The sequence below is a fragment of the Dendronephthya gigantea genome, unplaced genomic scaffold (assembly GCF_004324835.1).
Source record: "Dendronephthya gigantea isolate DGI-Jeju-01 unplaced genomic scaffold, DenGig_1.0 000005F, whole genome shotgun sequence".
NCBI classification, from domain to species: Eukaryota; Metazoa; Cnidaria; class Anthozoa; order Malacalcyonacea; family Nephtheidae; genus Dendronephthya; species Dendronephthya gigantea.
In genome coordinates, this window is record NW_021163015.1 from 370,112 (window position 1) to 391,381 (window position 21,270).

The 21,270-nt window shown below is 37.1% G+C and overlaps 2 protein-coding genes across 3 annotated transcripts; one reads left to right on the plus strand and one right to left on the minus strand.

The window, feature by feature from the left end:
- Window positions 1-980: 980 nt before the first annotated feature.
- On the plus strand, window positions 981-14,705 carry LOC114516316 (M-phase inducer phosphatase 1-like). Of its 2 annotated transcripts, none has more exons than XM_028535754.1 (18): window positions 981-1,335; window positions 1,453-1,562; window positions 1,698-1,758; window positions 2,678-2,713; window positions 2,951-2,984; window positions 3,601-3,789; window positions 4,270-4,392; window positions 4,853-4,915; window positions 5,443-5,550; window positions 5,698-5,747; window positions 5,961-6,015; window positions 6,255-6,348; window positions 6,800-6,837; window positions 6,985-7,047; window positions 7,282-7,377; window positions 7,706-7,833; window positions 8,237-8,354; window positions 14,442-14,705. In XM_028535754.1, the coding sequence occupies exons 1-18, from the start codon at window positions 1,199-1,201 to the stop codon at window positions 14,481-14,483; spliced, it is 1,545 nt and encodes a 514-aa protein (XP_028391555.1). In that variant the 5' UTR covers window positions 981-1,198; the 3' UTR covers window positions 14,484-14,705. The 2 variants fall into 2 exon arrangements, with proteins under 2 accessions (XP_028391555.1, XP_028391554.1); XM_028535753.1 differs by lacking the exon at window positions 14,442-14,705 and adding an exon at window positions 10,062-10,491.
- A 4,028-nt stretch (window positions 14,706-18,733) lies between these two features.
- Window positions 18,734-20,965, minus strand: LOC114516218 (ryncolin-1-like). The gene is made up of 3 exons (XM_028535637.1): window positions 20,886-20,965; window positions 20,667-20,715; window positions 18,734-20,399 (listed from the first exon to the last, which is right to left on the minus strand). Exons 1-3 carry the CDS (start codon window positions 20,928-20,930, stop codon window positions 19,918-19,920), a joined length of 576 nt encoding a protein of 191 aa, XP_028391438.1. The 5' UTR covers window positions 20,931-20,965; the 3' UTR covers window positions 18,734-19,917.
- Between the last annotated feature and the right edge of the window lie 305 nt (window positions 20,966-21,270).

The window sequence follows — 21,270 nt, forward strand, 5'->3', positions numbered from 1 at the left end:
GTTTATAACAAAAATCTCCGATCTGTGGCTTTCGGATTGTCATAAAACTTGGCTGAAAATGCGGGAAATAGCGTTTTAGAGACCCTAGAAATAAAAATTTTCTCAGGGGTGAATGCCCCCGAACCCCCCTAGAGGTCTTGCGCTTTGGTGCCTCGTCCCCCCCAGTCTGAGCAACCTGGCGACGCCACTGAAATTGCCTGTAGATATGACCAGCTTGATTTTCTTGCCTAGTCTTCAAAACGCTGAACGCAGCGCGTGGAAAGCCGACAAACTCCATTAAAACGGAGGTCTGTCGTGGAAATAAACGGTAAAAATGACGAGCCTTAATTTGGTATAAATTTACAGTTTTATATATGAATATATAGGTAAACACTTCAAGTTTAATAATCAAGAGTTAAAGAGATGGGAACCTTCGCGCCTCACGCCCACATAGCTCAGTGTTCACGCCTCGCTTATATATCGCGCTGCTAAAAGCCTATAAAGCGCATGTTTACGAGGCAGCCATGAATGTTTCTCGCACATATTGCTCAGTGTAACAGTGTTCTCGCATTTTAACTGCATTTTGAAGACTCTTCACTTAATCTTTATCTCTTAAAGAATTAATAAAATTGCATTGATCACACGACCCAATTTTGTTGGTCCAATGTCTGACGTTCTGACGTATGGGATATCAATTATTGGACGAGGTCGATAAAATATCGTGATTTATCGGTGAATGACGTATGAATTTGGTCGGATTTATACTTCTAGGAAAAAAAGAAACGTTTGTTTCTTCTACAGTCGTTATCAATTTTCTTCCAAGTACCTGAATTTTAAAAATTTGTACTAAAATATATTTATGCAAATAAAAAAATTATGCGTGCGACTAGGCCACACGCGACCATTGCTAGGGAACAAAAACATCCTTCATCCTCGCTCGCTGATTGGTCGCGATTATCATAATTAATCTTCTGCCAAATTTCTTCCGAATTTGAAAAAGGGCGCTTGAGTTGTGGCTTTTGTTTTGAAGATATCTCCCTCGTGTAGCACCTTCGGTTCAGTTTAATGTGTTTAGGCGGCAAAGAAGCTTCTACAGATGGTCTTTTGTCGATGCTAAGCGCCCTCGAAGCCTGTCTTGCTGTCGTGGGAAGACATCAACATTCGTCAACATTCGTTCACGCGAGAAAGCTCTCAAGTCGATTGAGCTGAACGTTTATCAATGGAGCCTAAAAGTGGTAAAGAATTGAGGATCCAAATGCCCGTATCTGTATCATCTTGCACAGAACCAGTCGTAGCTTCGCCTATGACACAGCTCGCGATGAACTTTGAAGGCATTTGTACAAGAACGCCGACAGGGTAGGATCATTGTACTCAGTTGCACTCGCACTTTGTGTGAATATAGGCCATATTTTTGCCTAAAACAATCTGCTCTTATGCTAGGATGAATATTGAACCTAATTTGTCATTTAACAGGCCGAAATGTACCCCAAGACGGAAGCTTTCTTTAGGTGAAATCGACAACAACACCGGTACGCCAATTTTATCTTCCAAGAGCTTTTCTCGACGTGTGTCAAGCGAATCAGGTATGAAGCAACGTTTATATTTAAAATTGAAAGGTTGTTAATCGTTGTACGTCTTTTGAACGGTTAGATTCCCGTGCTGTTTGAGATGGGTCAATTTCGATTTGATTTTAACACACAATTTCGGAATTTCCGTAGGCTATTGTCCCTCGCCAGACAGACAAGGCTCTCTAGATTCTCCATCAGCCGATTTTATAAGGTTAGTGAACTATGACTTTATGAAGTATTTTAGGTCAAGAGTATTTCTTAATGTGTGTATTCGCCTAGCAGTAAGAGAAATGTTTCATTTTTCAAAGTATGTGTTCGGAATTCATTTAAACTTTCAAAATATATAAATTTTTATTTACCAGATTGTTCATTTCAAAAATAACACCCCTCAATTCGTTCTTCTTAACTGTGATTGGCTGGTATTCGCAGACACTGACCTCTCTATATTATTCCTGTTCTTGACATTGTTCCAAGGTCAAGTGAACATACCTCATGGCATTAGAAATGAGATAGTGACAAATATTGAAAGAATGTGGGGGTTGCCAATGTAACATGTCAATGTTTTAAAAATATCTCGAAATGATATATTAGTAGTAGGACTATGGGCCAGCCTTATTATAAAAAAGTTGTCCTGGTTAGAGTAAAAACTTTGCAGGCTTTATAACTTCTTTTGATGCCAATTTAAAGGGAAATAAAGGGTTATCTCTATTTAACAAGTTACAATTCTTATCTGACCAAATTGCCAAAAATACTTCTTATATAAACTAGCTGACTTTATAAGCTAATAATTCACTTTCCAACAAGGGTATTTTCTTCAAACAATGATTTTTTGTGTTGTTTAATATCATTCCAAGCAATATTGCTTGCTTTGCTTCCAATCATTTGTGCAGTTGAAATTTTCAAACTAGCAATAAGGCTATATTATTATGAATCATGGAGATTGAACCTTTACCTAAGATAATTAGATAAAGTATAAAAAGAGGCATTCTGCAAAAAGTTGAACCTCATTAACCTAGACACCAATTGTTAAAAAGACACAGGCAATGCTACACAAGTTTGAATTACCGAACTATGATAATTAGTAATATTTTACACCATGCTTTGTACTGAATAAAATGTTTAATTTGTAGTTCCAAAAGGCGGCGTTCCATTTCAAAGCCAATCAGGTATGCTGTTCCCACAAACTGGCAGTTTGATGCACAATTCTGCTTATATGATAGAACTTTCAGTGTTCCCAAAAAATGGATTGTCAAGTGATCTTCCTTGACTAAGGTGGCTTACTAACTATGATTAAAACATGTTTTAACTTCCAAAGCTAGGGAACAAAGGCAATTCTAGCTGTCAAATTACGGCGCCAATTTGTTGCAAATTTCAGAATTACAATTGTTTGTTATTCTCTTTAGGAGGTCTGCATTAATACGAAGCATCTCATCACCAGTATGTATCAGTATTCATGAGCAGTTATTTTCTAAACCTTCATACAATGATACAAATATACTATATACAGTATGTACTAGTGTATTGCATGGGTGCTGGGACCAATCAGGGGTAGGGGGCAGCAGCTGTCCTTCAGGATCATTGCTAACCATAATGATATATATTTGTGTCGGCCATATAACAACATGAGTGCTAGCTAGGACCATGCATTGGAGCAGGGAGGAGTATGCAGCTACCATAAATTGCTATATATTATATATTTATACCCCATTTCATACAGTAGTGTCGTATATTCACAATTTGATGATGATTTTCAATGTACAGTAAGCTGCTATGCTTATATATATTATGATATTATTTGATAATAACTGATAATATCATTAGATAATATACCTATGAGTGTAAGCTTCCTCTCCTTATGGTTGCTGAACTAATTTGATCTGCATCTTATAATTAAAGCTCTTTTCCTAGGCAACCCCAAACTGCTCCTTGTATCCTGAATATATATACTGTGAATTGACAAAATAACAATTGTCGCTATCATACCATCACTGCATGCAATTGTATTACCAGCTATGGCATATATAATAATCCATTGCATTTACCAAATTTTTAGTTTGCCAGTTGTGTGAATGATGAGGAGAACTTGTTTAAAGACAATGCTGATGGAATTCCCGAGGAAAATGTCGATGCAAACAACAATAAAGAAAATGATTTTGAGTTTGCAAAACCCACAATGCCCATCTACAGAAGTTCATCAAATTCGGGAAGGCAAAGACCCATCTCAGCACCACCCGAGCTTATGGTAACAATATATATATACATGAGTAGATAAAAGGTAGAATTTCAGAGAATAAAGCCTGTATATTGACCAAATGTCAAGGGATCAGACCCTGGAAGATCATGGCAAAATCTATGCAGGATCCTGCATGATTTTGATAAGATCTTGCCAAGATCTTGCGGGATCTTGCCAAGATTGTCAACCTGGCCCCTGGGTTTAAATTGACTGCAAAACCTTGGTAGCTATAGTGCTGGTGTTTTTTTCAACTGGGACAGATTTTCATGAAAATTGGGCAATACAGCTGCTGATGAACATATTGAAGTCAAAACATAGGCAGCCTGGTCAATGTGGGTACGTAATTTATGTACCGGTATATAAGATAGTATGACCTACCTACCCGCATTGACCAGGCTGCCTATGGTCAAAATGAATGTAGAGAATTTCCATCTCAAAAATACCTAAAGATTAAGAGTGCCAGTTTAAAAGTAATTTCTGCAATTTCAGTCCGCAGGAATGGCGTCTTGTATGGAATCAAATGATGATTGTGATGAAATGGTCGCGCATTTCTCTGTTGATGAGGACGATGATGGATTCATAGATTACGCTCAGCTGGAACAAAATAATGAGGTAGGACGAATATCATTGCTTTCATTTCCAAGCACAGTTTTGGAATTCTAAACAAGCCGATCAGAGTTTCTATAGTTAGGGCAAACCATTGCTCCATGTTTTCTTTAACTTGTCTATCGTTTAGTAATATTCAGACGCTTATATTCTTGACATCATATGTACACTTTATCTGCGCATGTCACCTGAACTATGGCATGGCTATAGTTCCGACAAATATCATCGCAGGGGATAGGAAGGGGATAGCCGATAGAGGACGCTGTCGTGAATACAGACAGTGCTCACTCCTTTGCCTGCAATATTTTTGAATTCCACTTCCAATCAGTGAGACCTGTGCCGTTTTGTAGAGGAGGTAGTACACCTATGTGGGCCAGCCAATGGCGTCAATAAAAGCACTTATAGCTGTAATGATATAATTACAACGTGCCCAGTGCTCACTGATGAAAGGCAATTGTGTTTTTAGGATGATGCTTTTGCAATCTCGTCTACGGTCGCAGGATTAATGACAAAGCCTTTGTCGAGCTCTGTAAGTAACATTACAAATGCACGTTGTTACCTCGTGCACGGATTATGTTAAGAGGCGTGCCGACGTGATGTTGCGTGATTACTGGTACTGTACAATCAGGTGCAAAATGATATGTAACATTTGGGATATATAGGTACACCTTATCCACACGATCGAAGGGAAAATATGCTCAATATGTTAAATTAGCTTCATGTTTGAAAACGAATGTGAAAACGCTCGAAAACGTTACCGTTTGCATATAATCAAAGTGTTGATTGTTTTGCGAAGGTATTACGAGACACGTTGTATGCAAAATTGCACCGGGTAACAAGGCCTTTGGAATTTTACGTGCGTATAAATAGGCGAAACTAAAAAACGTCCTAGTTGATTTGAAACATGTGCAGATTATCGTTAATAACCAAATTTCAATGAATGGCAGTACGCCAAAGGTTTGTCGACTCTTACAAATTCATCAAGTTAGGTTTTCGCCCTAGATTTCTCGTGTATATATACTGCTCCTAACCACAAACATGTCGAATTCTCTTCAGGCTTCGAGTAAATCCAAGCTGGAACCATGTGGTCTGTTTCATCCAATCACATGCAAAAGCGCTAGCCCGGATGTAAAACCACGACGGTCTAAATCGGTGTCAATGAAGGTAAAAATTGCTTAATACCACTTATCTGAATAGAAAGAGCTCCGTGAGCTATTCAGTGTCTATTTTTCAGTGAACATTGTATCGGTGATTTTACTGATGGGGTCATACGAATGTATTATAACCAAATTTTCATGTACTTTTATATAGAGACCAGTTCCTCCGCGCGATCCCAGTCCTGAAGAGAGAAAAAAGTTAAGGTATTGACATACATCGGGTCATCATCCCATATTTCGTAGTGAGTTTTTAACCGATGTAAAGATACTGGGAACGCAATAGAATTAGAGCTTTGGAAGTAGATTGCAATTGTTAAGGAGTATCCTCAATTTTTTGCTGACAGCTGTGTTTGCAGGTTCCGCTATTGTATAACTGAAGTGTAAGATTAAGAAACGATCAACTTTCTATCCTTTTAGAGCAAGGTGCTCGTCTGCTCTTGAGGCAAGCTGGAATTCACCGTTACTACTTGCTGTAAGTATAAACTACTGACCTATATAGGTCAACACTGATCTATATTGGTCACCACTGACCTATATAGGTCACCACTGATCTAATATAGGTCAGTGGTATAAACGCGTCAAATCCGTGCACTCATTTGTGCCGGTTGACAAATCGTGCCGTAAATCTTTATATACTGTATGTACGCTGTTTAAAAGTTAAATTGCTGTGATCTGGTTTAAATGTTATAATATTGTTTTTCTTATTTTTAGGGTGATAGAAAACCTCCCAGAAGTCCTTTAATGCGATCAATGTCTGTGATCGAACCGAGAACCAGACTGGATATCGATACGTATTTGAATGCAGGTATGTCACTCGGTTGCAAGACGTGTTGAAGAACTTTTGGTTACGAATTTGATATAAGTTCCCTCTCATAACCCTAAACCAAATGAGCGAACAAAAATCAGGGGCCGGTTGTATAAAACTCGATCTTAATTTAACTACATTTTGCATAGTTATATTCTATATAGTTAATAACTTAGAAATACACGACTCTGATTGACCAATTCTGTCCTTAACTGCAGTTAAAAGTTAACTAGTCTTTTATGCAACTGGCCCCAGGATAGAGTCTTTAGATGATGACTATTTCACACACTGATCTTACAATACACTGAATATAGCAAAGGTATATCCACATAAACGAAGAAAGAACTAATAAACTTTTGAAACCCGAGGATAGAGGAAAATACTACTTTTAAATGCAATCAGTTGACAATCACGTTTTTAAATTGAATTTCCTTCGTATGTTTTGTTTTAGGTCAGGACAATAGCAATTTAACAGGCGATTTTAGCAAGGTAAGATGTTATTGAAAAGAGATCTTGCAATGGGTGGCATAGCGGTTATTTTGTTTTAATTTATAGCGCCATAGTCTGCATGTTGCGCGCATGAAGAAATGTTCATGGAAACCTGACAAGTAATAATACTTCTCCTGTCTTTTCCAGCAAAATATTTTGCCAACGATAAAAGGCCAGCACCAGGACCTCAAGACAGTCACTCCGCAAACGGTATGCTTGCTTTGCCAGGATGGGTTTAAAGGAGGGGGGTGGTTATTGAAAGGGGAGGGGGTGCACGGTTTTGGGGGGGGGAATTTCACCCTGCTTTTTATAATCTACCTTCTTTGTTGATGCGGAATTAAAGTCGAGTATTTTTTTGCTGATGGTCTGTTGTTTTGCAGAAGCTTGTTTCATCGCCATGGAATTGGTCGTAGCTAATCCAACTAAATATCTTTCTACGTGTAGGTGGCGCAAGTTTTAAATTGCAACTATCAAGCCATCGATCAAGTGTATATCATAGACTGTCGCTATCCTTACGAATACGAAGGAGGCCATATCAGGGTGAGAAAATTAAGTTATGCAGCAAACGTAGTTTTTTCTTTTGTTTAAACTCGATTCTAAGTGGAAGCAGCATATGTCATTCATGAATTTTTAAGTTCAGCAGGCCTTGCATGAACGACAAACTTAGACAATAAAAAGAGAAGTGTATCCTGTCTTAGGCTGTCTACATGCATAACCCGAGTTAACGCCTACCGTGCGTCTTGTTAAAGGCAAGATTTGCCCTGAATATTTCAAGTGAACTCTTTCATTCGTCTTTTCCTCGTGAATTGTTATGAAGTTTCAGAATCTGTGCTTCCAGTCTTTAAGTTTTCGTTTATGTTTTCTTCAGACGGCGATGAATATGCATACCAAAGAGGAAATTTTCGACTTCTTTTTGAAGAGACCAAAATCGAGCCCGGACAAACGGACTATTTTAATATTTCATTGCGAATTCTCGTCAAAAAGAGCGCCTACATTGTAAGTCATACGTTTTTGTCTAATCGCATGCCCAAGGTACACAGTCGTCTCTCTGATAATTATGTACTAGTTTGATTCATGCGGGGGGGGATCCAGGAAGATTTCGTATTGGGGGGGTGTTTAAGAAAACAAGCACCAGTTGTAACGCATTTACCATGTTACGTGAATATTAAAAATGTAAGCATTCTGAGAAATATAAACAAATCTACCGGTTAGTTTAACATGAAATCTCCGCTCGTTTGTCGACAGTTGCTGTTTGTGTCACCCAGAGTTTTCAGAATCGCCAAAGTGCCCGTATTAATTTTTGCATCTAATGTGTATAGTCGTCCCTCTGTTATTGGTTTTATATGTTCTGCACGTCACCATCCACTGATATGAGGCCGGAATTTCCTTGTTTTCCCAGATACAGATACTTACGTAACAAGGACCGAGACAGCCACACGCATTGTTACCCTAAATTATTCTACCCAGAAATCTACGTTATTCACGGTGGTTATAAAGCTTTCTACGAAACGTGCAAAGTAAGTGCACATCATGTTCTGCCATCCTATCTTAGTATAGTTATGTCTATGCGCCGGCCCATTTAATCCATTTATTACACTTTGGAACGAAGATTTGAGTTTCGAACCAGCTTCGCAATATAGACGAGAAAGAATAAAAATGGTGTTGGTTGAACTACAGTCACACAACATCGGTTTGTTATGTTTGTATATAAATATCAGCTTTCGTTACCAGAAACGTTGAAACGTTCTTGTGGAGCTGAGCTGATGCGCAATTGTCGCTGTAGTTCTCTTCAAGTAATTGGTGAATTCTTGGATATTTGAAGGTAATGTTACACGAAACAACTTTCAACATCAACTCGCGACGCAACAATGTTTCCCTGGTAGAAATCTTAAGTAAGATCTTATTAATTAAGATCCTAATAAGATCTTATTAGGACCTTAACATAGGATCCTGTAAGATCTTATACGATCTGGTATAGGATCTTATATAAGACTTGTAAGATCCGATATAAGATCCTGTAGGATCCTATAGGATCCTTTAAGATCTTATAGGATGTTTAATAAGATCTTAAAAAATCTGATAGGATCCTAATGAATCTTAAATATGATCTTACATATATCTTATAAGGTCCTAATAAGATCTTAAAAAAGGTTTACGCGTCGAATATGTTATATATGAGCTAGAAATTGTTTTGGAAACGAGTTGATAGTTTATGAACTGTTTTTATTGCACACAACATTGTTGTTAGATTTTTGCTTATTGTTGCGTTGCGAGTTGATGTTGAAAGTTGTTTCGTATAACATTACCCATTACCTTAGAGCGTGTGTGATATTCTTTAAACAGATCATAAAACATCGTGTTTCGGTTTAAATTAGACAAATTTAGATTGAGAACTCACGCTTTTGCCTCTGCGCTGAAACGCCGCCGCTCACGGACTTCCTTGGGCGAAAACTTATACTATTTTGAAAATTCTTTTTTGCTTGTTGATGCGTTGAAAGGACTGTTGGACAAAACAACAAGGTCCGTGTCAAAAGACTAAAGACGATTTCGATGAAGTATACGGTAAACTTTCCATGAAAAAAATTGTGGACACGAAATTCGTTTGCGATATAAACACAACTGTTTTCGGCAGCCATGTTGAGATGGCCTCTTTGCTATAGTGACGGTCGCTGTACACCATTGTGCCTTTTTGTTCATATATTCCTGGAAAGTTAGTCTTTTAGTCAAACATCTATCCTTAGGCAAATGTGCGTTAAACAAGTTTAGGATAAGAAACTAGCTGGGTAATCTTGAATGAACTTTTCGTGCGTTCGTGTGTATGAAAAGTCTGTAACTTTAAAGTAGCTCTGGATTTGAAATGCATTAAACATTACATTGACTACATCCATATTAGAGACGTAACCCGAAGAGACACACTCCCCATCAATGCAAACTCATTTTAGTAATACTGGCACTCAGAATCTGTACTTTAATCCTTTTCATCTTAAAACTTAGAATCTTCTAATCTAATCTTAATACTCATAATCTGCATAAAACATTCTAATCTTAATAGTTAGTACTCATAATCTGCATAAAACATTCTAATCTTCTAATCTTAATACCCCGAATCTGCATAAAACACCTCAATATAATCTTAATGCTGAGAATCTGCATAAAACACCTCAATATAATCTTAATACTCCGAATCTGCATAAAACACTTCATTCTTCTATGTATTTTCTCAGGAATACTGTGAACCACAAACATATCGACCCATGGCCGACGAAAACTACACCCTAGAATACAAACGTTTCTCCAGACGCTCAAAGTCATGGTCAGACGAGCAATCTGTTCGCAAGAGCTATCGTCAGGGACTGAAATTCTAAGAAATTATTGAATATTGTACATATTAATAGTCATTAACTTAAGCCGCTGAGGCAACACCTGTATAGATTATTTTTTCCAATTTACCCGAAATGTATTTAATATAATTTATAGCAACGTCAGGCACATTTTTCGGGCCATCCTGTATGCTGGCAAATTCAGGAAATTTTTCAATGTATTTTAGGCAAATCTATCATTTCTCATACACGGTGTATTCTTTTGTAAAGAAACAAATAACGAAACTAAAATTATTATTAAAGTAATTTAGAAAATATGAATATTTTGTGGCATTATAATAAATTCATATCACCAAGAAATTTCGTATGATTTTTTCACCATTGTTTCGAACGCTTCTGGCAACCGAATTTCCTCAATAACAGACATGAGATAGATAGTCTTAATCGACTCTAGATAGATAGTTTATTAAATAGGATTTTAAATATAGCAGCTTGTAAGGCTGAGTTGAGTAATATACACGCTTTTAAGATCGTATTGCGTTACGCACACTGACGTCAAAATTTAGTTGCAAGGATGTCACGTTTAGTAGTGACGACGCATAACGATCGAGTTTCAAAATTTTCCCGCCATTTTTATTATTGTTGTTGTGAAAATGGTCTTTGTTCGTGTATAAAACGAAGTTAACAAACGGAAACATTTAAAAGACATCTTCAGATCTTTGGGATGGTAAATATCAAGAACATCGGACAGTTGCCAAATTCGGACCGAAGTATACATATTTCCAAACTTTGCAAGGTTATATTTTATGTATTTTTACCAATTTTAGTGTACTTTTTTCATGCAGCTTTGGTGATTTGATTGCATTTTCTTGCACAGATATTTTAAATGTAGTCTATAGCTAATGCAAACGGTCAGTTGTTGTGCAGAATATTCTAAAGTTGGTTTTAAATCATATTTTCTCCGATCACGTCTTTTTCATTGAATAAAAGAGCTAATTCATTAATTGACCGTCAGATATCCCGCGTGAAAATTTTTACGTGCATCCACCTAATTATTATACTAGCATAATAATAATAATAATTATAATAACAATTATACCACGAGCCGAGGCGTATATGAGCTGCTAGCTATAGCCAAATACCAGTTGTTAAGCGACAAAAGTATTCCAGAATTCTGCAGTCAATTTATTCTTTGTTTTACCTCAGCAAACCGGTCAGCCATTTTGCTTTCTCTTTGGTTTTGCTACCCATTGTATATAAGCTGATATACGGTGTGTAGCTTGACCAATCAGATTGCGGAATAGCTCGTATACAGGAGTAGCTATATTATAATAATAACTATACTATATTCATGTTCTTGAGTTTAAATATGTTTTTATATATCCAAGTTTCTTTTAAAGCCGGTTTTCCAGCCTCGATAGCTAGACGGTATTTTATTTTTGCCATATAGCTCTCGGGCCTGAGATCGACATTAAAGTTCAAAAGCACGACATTGCATGAAAGCCCCGTTTACACTACACTGGATTTATTGGCACGGCACGGCTAAAATGGGTACCCATGCCCATTTCATCTGTGCTCGGCCTTTGTTTTGGTAGCCTGAACGCCAATAAAATTGGGCACGGGTACCAATTTTAGCCGTGCCGTGCCAATAAATTGAGTGTAGTGTAAACGGGGCTTACATGACACTCGATTTATTGGCACGGCACGGCTAAAATGGTGACAGTGCCCCTACATATACGAAACCTCGTGCAGATATATTGTTGGTATTATTTATATCAGTCCTATGTAATTTGACAATGGCGCAAAGATTCGCTTATAGTTGTGCAGGAATATTTTAAAACTGACTTGGACGAATTTTCATCTCTGTCTTTTTCATTGAATAATTATGCCATTTTATTCCGCTGTTACTAGTCTGACCTGCACCCAGATACAGGCCATTGAGGTTGGAAGAATAACAGGACTTGTACCACCAAGCTCCGCTGTACGTCGTAGCGCAATTCTTATTATAAGCATCATTGTCACTATCCTTGGTAGTGAACTGCATTTGATTGTGATAATCAAGGGAATCACCTGCGTCACCTTTACAAAAATAAACAAAGAGTAATATATGCGGATAAGACGAAACTCTGAAAACATAGGTTCACAAACAACTCGACGCCTTCTGCTCGTGTTTCGCGCGCTTTTCCTATACGTCTCGCAATTAACATTCCCGCGTGTTTGGATGGCCTGATCCAAACACGGGCTTCGACCAATCAGAACACACGTTATATGCTTGTTATTTTATAAATCCCATTCATGTCTTTATTTACATGTATATTGGGACAGGTATTTTGAGACACAGGGTTAAACATATACACCCTTGGAAACTCCCTTGCAATAATGGGGTAAAAAATTCACCCGAAGGTGAAAATATATCTAAAAGTTCTAATTAAAATTGGGCTGGTGCATGCAACAGCAGGAAATGAATTAATTTAAGTGACATTTCAAAACATAAAATAACGATAAGTAATTTAGCTTGTAGGTACTCCACGTAAGTATTTAATACTGCAAAGCTTTCGGTCCGTTAACCCCGGCCTTCGTCAGTGCAATAAATGATGAAGGCCCGGGTCAACGGACCGAAAGCTTTGCAGTATTAAATACTTACGTGGTGTACCTATACAAGCTAAATTGCTTATCGACTGTCACCATGAAAACATACAAGATTATTATAAAATAACGAGCTTGAACTTTCTTTATGACAACAAATTTAAACATCTAATGCCGCAATGTTGCAAATGAGTAGTTTTTTTAATAGGTGTGTATGTGCCAAAGATCGGTCACTCGATCCCAGAGGCTAAAACTAAACTCTACATCCTACTATTTCATTGTGACTTGTGACGCTGTGATAACAAATACGAATTAATAGGTTTAAAAAGCATTGAATCTAAATTTATCCTGATCGTGCATGGTTTACCTGAAAAACTGCCAATATTCAATCTGTATTTGTCTGATTCATCAGCCACACTAAACGTTCCATATTTAGCGTAACGTTCAGCGCCATTGAAATCTATCGAATCTACTCTTAGAACATTTTGACCAGATTTAGACAAACGATGTATTTTATCAAGGCCCAACCAGAACTCGCCGTTAAAATTACCAAAGCCTGCTTTATAATCTGACCATCCAAGGTAGAAATCTTGACTTCCATCTTGTCTTCTTTGGAACACGGTCCAGCCTCCTCCATCTCTGCTCATATCACATCTGACTTGGAACGAACCCAGGCCATCAGGATTAATGGTATAAACACCATCGTTTCTCACTTCTAGGTTATACAGCTGGGCGCAACTGGTAGCTATAGAATTTTAAAAAACTCATTAATAATTCATGAGTAAATTTCAAAAGAAATTAATGTTTAATCAGTGTCTTTATATGTGATATAGATTCATGTTCATTTACATAAACTTTACCTCTGATTTTCTCGGCTTTGACAAGGTTTATTTTTAAAATTTCTTCGCTATTGAACTCATAAGATGGATTCGTTTTTTAAGCCATTTACAAAACTCGTAGATCGTGCTTTATCACATCTAAAACACTCCGCTTCGCGTCGTGTTTTATATGTGATAAAGCACTCCTACTCGTTTTGTAAATAGTACGTAAAACATTACAAAATAAGAATTACCGAAGTTAGCTCTTCATTGGCTAGTTCGTCTGATTTTAACATGATCGAGTGGACCTCACTGTTTATGCGCTTTCAAGCCAAGTTGTTTAGATTACATGTCTTATTCGCATTAATATTGCATGCTTTTATTTTATATATGAGGAATTTTCTTTAGGAAGCGAAGAGTGAGTTTTGACAGGATTTTGGCAACACCCAATTAATTTACTTTAAAATTTAAAAGAAAGCTTTACCACGTCCACATGCAGTCAAATATATATATTTTCATTCATATCTATGTCTCAGCATACCTGATTTGATCCTTTCTTTTTTTCTCTTTATTTCTTCTGCAATCTTTGCCTACAAAAGTCAATGATTTTCAAAAACGTGTGCATGACGTATACAAACTGAGTTATTACGCATGTATAAGAGAACTCTCTAGCATCAACCCGGAGCTAATATAAGCTCATCGTCTGTGCAGTTGTATTTTTTCTGCTTTCATGAAACAACTTTTCATTGATTTATATTGATATACCTCTTCGTCATCGACCATTAGTATCCATTCTTCTTCTCCCTCCCGTGTGGCGTGATCTCTCTTTCCAGCGATGTTAGTCAGTTGGCAGTTAACAACATTGATCTTTTCTCTGTAGTTGTATCCAACACATTTCGGTTCCTTTTGGCAGAGCTCGTAACATTCTATCGGAACAATCCCTGAGTTGACGTTATGACTTGATATAATTTCATCTGGAGGTAGAGACGCACCTCCTAAAAGTAGGTAACATGCAAAGTTGGGGAGTGTTTAGGGATCAGTGTTTTTAATTTACATTGTAAACATGACTTGTATTAGTAACGAAAAACATTTTATGAAATACATTATTATATAGACGACTCACCTGTCTTAATGATACTATAAATCCTGGAAGAACAGTTCTGTGATGTTATACACGCAATTTTAGCGATAAGTAATATTAAAGTCGCTATGTTAAACATGATTACATGAATGAGGTCGCCAGCAACAGAAATAACGTATTTTTACGTGTTGTTTCGTCTTATATATTATTGATACAATCTTCATTAATTAAACAATTTAAACAATGTTAATTTAGCGACTATAATAAATTGTTTCTTTCTCTGCGTGGTATTAGGGGCTTTAATTGAATGTGTGAATACAACAGACTTTTTATAAGTTGAAGCGGGCATATGTCAGATTAAATAAGCACAGTCACTCTTCGAATTGTAACTATATTTTTTTCGAGATCACAACATTAACCTTTGGGAAGAAATTGGTCTCCATGTAGATTACAGAAACTTCTTTGTGAACTAACAGGTTGATGAAGATTATTAAACAGTTTTTTAAATGTCATGTGAAAATTGTGGATGATGATGTGAAAATATTTGTCCATAGATCAATGATCGATGATCAAGGACAGCAATTAAAAATCAACATTACATACACAGCAGGCACCACACATAAATCATCAGGGTCCGGTTGTTCAAAGCTAGGTTAGCGCTAACCATGGATTGAATTTTACTTCGCTGTTTTGGTTTATATGCTTCTGCACTGCTGTTCATGCAGCTCAAGACACAAAATAGGACTTCTATTGATCCACAAAATATTCATGAAAAATTCATGTTCAATTTCATAAACGAGCGATTAAAAAAATTGATGTGAAAATTTAAGTTACCCAGGGTAGAGATAACCGGCTTTTGAACAACCGGCCCCAGCAGATATTAGTAATTAAATATGTCACACTATAATATCCTTTGTCTCTCGGGAGGATTACACCGTTAGCAAAATTACATAATAACGGAAGAAGCCGGAAGAACGTTTTAATAATTAACCGTCTCGCTTCTTAAAAAAGATGTTAATAGTATTCAAAAAATGAAGACAGCTGTAGCTAAAGACGACAAAATAATACGGCATTACGCCTGCGTTACCAAAGCAACGTCCCGGGTGTAAATTTCCTGGTGGGATAACTTGAAAAGCGTCCTGTCCCTCATATAAACAGACCCTTAGACTTAGATCCTGTTTATATGGAACGAGTTATCCCTTACCCTTACCCTTGATATTATATGAGTAATTTGTTATGAATGTTAATAGCAGATGCGATGCGTTTTGGGGGAGAGAACTTTCACATCATTAAAAATGATCTATCGTTAGAACTCTAAACAAAACCAAGAACTTATCTATTTCCAGTCACTCCATTATAGTCACGGAAAGAACTTTTGAAAGGGGAGAGGAGGGATGGGAAAGCTTTTAAAAGCGTCTGAGAGCTCATAATTCAACTCGCCTGCCTTAAATAATATTCATGGCTGCTTAATACAAAGTACTAACATCCGATAACAACATACGGCAATTGCATTTGCATGCAACTCTTGATTTCCTGTTAATGGCTCAATAAAATACATGCATATATAGTTTATTTCCTTCCTATAGTATTTTCATAGCCCTGCAAATTACGGTTTTTCCCCCGCGTTCAACTTGGCCGCCTTGCAAAGCCGAATATGGAAGATGCATCTTATCGTCTTTTCATTTACCTTGTGTATACTCCCTCAGATTCCCATGCATTTAGTGCCAAACTCATTGTATATAAATGAGGCCTTAATCACTTCTGAATCAGTCAATAAATCATAACTAAAAAAGCGTAAGTCAGAATTGATCGAAAGTTGCTTGGTTGATGAATTGTCAGGAATGTTATTTAAAATTTGGCCTGGAAGCTGTATTTTAAACTAGTGTCGCAAAAGTAAGAACCGTTTCGTATCATTCTTCAATAACAGACAGCGTTGAAAGAAAGAGATATTGGCTGCTGTATTCGTTGAGTGTTTTGCAAGGCCGTACACCATAAATACAAAGTCTGCTTCGCATTCTGTTCCCACCTTTCCACAACAAACGACGGCAATAACAATTTAACGAGAAAAAATGACGAGCTATAGACCAATTGCGAAACTTAGTAACCGCGCCTTCGCATAACATGGAAGCGAGGCTTATTATGCAAAAAACAATATTTGTATTTTTTGCCGTACAAAGCTATCCGCCGAGTTATATCCCGGTTTTCGCCTTTGGTTTACATATTTTTCGATACCTTTAAAGCTCGGTTTCATCGTTGTTATCATAGTTTTAAGGTGAGGGAGTTTTGCCTTTCATTTGAGGCGTTTTTGTGATGTTTTCATTAATTTTTTCGGCTGCTTTCGTCGGGGAAATATGGAAAAGGCCGACACAAACTCAGGTAAAAATTCAGTTTTTTCCAAACTATTTCGTCTCAAGTCTTGAAAATTTATTTCATTTTTCTTCCTCTTATTTGTGCAAAATTTGGCGATATATATTTGGTGCAAAATCTATGTTTTTGTGACAAGGATTATTGAAAAGTCACAGTCGAACAACCACCATGTTTACATTTCTCATTTAAAATTATTTTACACCAATTTTATCGATCGATAAGCTGTAATTTCACAGCAATTTTCTAGCTCAGGAAAAATTAGAAGAACTCTGTTGACAGAAACAATCGGAGATAAAATATACAACGGAGTTTTTTGGTTTATTTTCCCTGTGTATATAGACTTACAGTACATGTGATGTCATGCCGACTCAAAAGCAAAACAACTCTTCAACTTGGCACACATGCATGACATGGATAGTAAAATACTTATTACCAAGACATAATATCATTCTCTATTTGAATTACCATTTAATATTTCTTTTCCCACAATATCATACTATAAAGGTAGCCACAATGCGAGCAGCAGCGTTTTTTAAGATATGCCTTTACATGATGGCAAAGCCGAAGGCGAAAAAAATATACAACCCCGAAGTTCGGAAGTGTTTTCAGTTTTATAATGCGATGGTGAACGGAATCCTTTCCTTTTAAAGTATTCCTGGTTAACCCTTATTTAAAACATCTATTGCATGGTAGTAGATAGAAAGAAAAGTGTTTTGTAGTGACACAAATATACAGAACGTCAGATGCGTTCGAATTCGACTTTTAAATAAAATTCGGCCTTCATGTCGGTATGCAAGCCATGCATCGTCTGTACTTTTTTAAAACGAAATAAACAAAAACATTTCAGTTAGTTACTTTTTGCCATTTTCACAGTATTACTCTGGTATAAAGATAAAAAATATAGTGATATTTGTGAATAAATTTGAACCATTTCAGTCATTAGGTGTGAAATTATAAAATCTGACTGTCACTTTTCATTTAGTTTTCAACAATTTTTGTCACAAAAACATAGATTTTGCACCAAATATATATCGCCAAATTTTGCACAAATAAAAGGAAGAAAAATGAAATAAATTTTCAAGACTTGAGACGAAATAGTTTGGAAAAAACTGAATTTTTACCTGAGTTTGTGTCGGCCTTTTCCATATTTCCCCGACGAAAGCAGCCGAAAAAATTAATGAAAACATCACAAAAACGCCTCAAATGAAAGGCAAAACTCCCTCACCTTAAAACTATGATAACAACGATGAAACCGAGCTTTAAAGGTATCGAAAAATATGTAAACCAAAGGCGAAAACCGGGATATAACTCGGCGGATAGCTTTGTACGGCAAAAAATACAAATATTGTTTTTTGCATAATAAGCCTCGCTTCCATGTTATGCGAAGGCGCGGTTACTAAGTTTCGCAATTGGTCTATGAAGTTAAAGAAAAGGTTAACGAAGGTTTTGAGCAAGAGCCACCCGGTGTCGAGTCAAAATCCACCGTAATTTCTGTGCCCGAATCGGACATCCAGGCGAAAGTGTCGAGAGAAAATCCCTCGAATACTAATCTTTTGATTGCCGCGGCAGTTTTTATTTTGATATTGATTGTTGGAATCGTTGTCATCGGCGTGTATTATGTGAGAGAAATTGAAGACAATGAGGACGAACATGGGAAAGTTTACAAATCGCCAACAACTGGAAAATTGTTGGCTCCATGCATTGACGAGAATTGTATTCAGAACGCCGCAGGTAAAGCCCGCAGCACACGAGAGCTATTAGCTGAGCCCATATACAGGAGTAGTTATATTATAATAATAACTATACTATATTCATGTTCTTGAGTTTAAATATGTTTTTATATATCCACGTTTCTTTTAAAGCCGGTTTTCCAGCCGCGATAGCTAGACGGTATTTTATTTTTGCCATAAAGCTCTCGGGCCTGAGATCGACATTAAAGTTCAAAAGCACGACATTGAAAGCCCCGTTTACACGACACTCGATTTATTTGCACGGCATGGCTAAAATGGGTACAGTGCCCATTTCATCTCTGCTCGGCCTTTCTTTTGGTAGCCTGAACACTAAACAATTGCGTACGGGTGCCAATTTTAGCCGTGTCGTGCCAATAAATCGAGTGTTGTGTAAACGGGGCTTAAAGCTCGTTACATATGAGCTTCAATCTGGTATAAAAGCATACTTATACGAAACCTCGTGCAGATATATTGTTGTCTCATTTATATCAGTCCTATATAATTTGACAATGGTGCAAAGATTCGCTTAATTGTGCAGGAATATTTTAAAACTGGCTTGAACGAATTTTCATCTCCGTCTTTTGCATAGAATAATCGTGCCAACTGTGCCATTTTATTCCGCTGCTACTAGTCTGACCTGCACCCAGGTACAGGCCATTGAGGTTGGAAGCATGACAGCTCTTGTACCACCAACCTCCTTTGTACGTCGTAGCACAATTCCTATTATCAGGATCATTGTCACTATCCTTGGTAGTGAACTGCATTTGATTGTGATAATCAAGGGAACCACCTGCGTCACCTTTACAAAAATAAACAAACAGTAACATATTCAGATAAGACAAAACTCTGAAAACATAGGTTCACAAACAACTCGAGGCCTTCTGCTTGTGTTTCGCGCGCTTTTCCTACGTGTCGCAACATTCCCGCGTGTTTGGATCAGGCAATCCAAGTTTGCTTCCACGTTTTTTTCCATAAGCGAATTTAATTTCCGTGTTTGCATGGCCTGATCCAAACACGGGCTTTGACCAATCAGAACACATTCACGTTATGTACATGCATGTTATTTTATAAATCCCATTCAAGTCTTTTTCTGTAGCTATGTATATTGGGACAGGTATATCGAGACACATTGCCAAAGATCGGTCACTCGATCCCAGAGGCTAAAACAAAATTAAACTCTACATCCATACTATTTTATTGTGACTTGTGACGCTGTGATAACAAATACGAATAAGCTTCAACAGCATTGAATCTAAATTTATCCTGATCGTGCATGGTTTACCTGAAAAACTGCCAATATTCAATCTGTATTTGTCTGATTCATCAGCCACACTAAACGTTCCATATTTAGCGTAACGTTTAGCGCCATTGAAATCCATCAAATCTACTCTTAGAACATTTTGACCAGATTTCCACAAACGATGTATTTTATCAAGGCCCAACCAGAAATCGCCGTTAAGATCACCAAAGCCAGCTTTATAGTGTGACCATCCAAGGTAGAAATCTTGACTTCTATCTTGTCTTCTTTGGAACACGGTCCAGCCACCACCGTCTGTACTCATATCACATCTGACTTGGAACGAACCCAGGCCATCAGGGTTAATGGTATAAACACCATCTTTTCTCACTTCTAGGTTATACAGATGTTCACAACTGGTAGCTATAGAATTGTAAAATATTACAAAATAAGAATTGCCGAAGTTAGCTCTTCATTGGCTAGTGTGTTTTTGATTACATGTCTTATTCGCATTAATATTGCATGCTTTTATTCTATATATGACGGATTTTGTTTAGGAGGCAAAGGGTTTGTTTTGACAGGATTTTGACAACACCCAATTAATTTGCTATAGAATTTAATAGAAAGCTTTACCACGTCCACATGCTGTCAAGTATATATATTTTCATTCTTATCTATGTCTCAGCATACCTGATTTGATTCTTTCTTTTTTTCTCTTTATTTCTTCTGCAATCTTTGCCTATAAAAGTCAATGATTTTCAAAAACGTGTGCATGAACTGAGTTACTACGCATGTATGACGAGAACTCTCTGGCGTCAACCATGGGCTATAATATAGGCTCATCGTTTGTGCAGTTGTTTTTTTCTGCTTTCATGAAACAATGTTTCATTGATTTATATCGATATATACCTCTTCGTTATCGACCATTAGTATCCATTCTTCTTCTCCCTCCATTGTGCCTTTTGTGGTGTGATCTCTCTTTCCAGTGATGTTAGTCAGTTGGCAGTTCACAACATTGATCTTTTCTCTGTAGTTGAATCCAACACATTTCGGTTCCTTTTGGCAGAGCTCGAGACATTCTATCTTGACAAACTCTGAGTTGACGGTATGACTTGATATAATTTCATCTGGAGGTAGAGACGCACCTCCTAAAAGTAGGCAATATGCAAAGTTAGGGAGTATAAATCAATTTGATTTACCCTCCCCTATTCCCGGCAATATCATCATATACACATTAACCGCTTTCGCTCTTGTCAGCCATCTCTGTAACTCATTTGCAAGAGCATTGCACCGG

What these genes read in the sequence shown, in the direction of transcription:
- LOC114516316 (XM_028535753.1), top strand. Translation starts at nt 1,199, where the DNA reads ATGGAGCCTAAAAGTGGTAAAGAATTGAGGATCCAAATGCCCGTATCT. An exon ending in ACGTGTGTCAAGCGAATCAG is followed by an intron (nt 1,563 to 1,697) that starts GTATGAAGCAAC and finishes GAATTTCCGTAG; the next exon opens with GCTATTGTCCCTCGCCAGAC. An exon ending in TCAAAAAGAGCGCCTACATT is followed by an intron (nt 7,834 to 8,236) that starts GTAAGTCATACG and finishes TTGTTTTCCCAG; the next exon opens with ATACAGATACTTACGTAACA.
- LOC114516218 (XM_028535637.1), bottom strand. Translation starts at nt 20,930, where the DNA reads ATGGAGGGAGAAGAAGAATGGATACTAATGGTCGATAACGAAGAG. An exon ending in TAATGGTCGATAACGAAGAG is followed by an intron (nt 20,716 to 20,885) that starts GTATATATCGAT and finishes TGACTTTTATAG; the next exon opens with GCAAAGATTGCAGAAGAAAT. An exon ending in AAAAGAAAGAATCAAATCAG is followed by an intron (nt 20,400 to 20,666) that starts GTATGCTGAGAC and finishes ACAATTCTATAG; the next exon opens with CTACCAGTTGTGAACATCTG.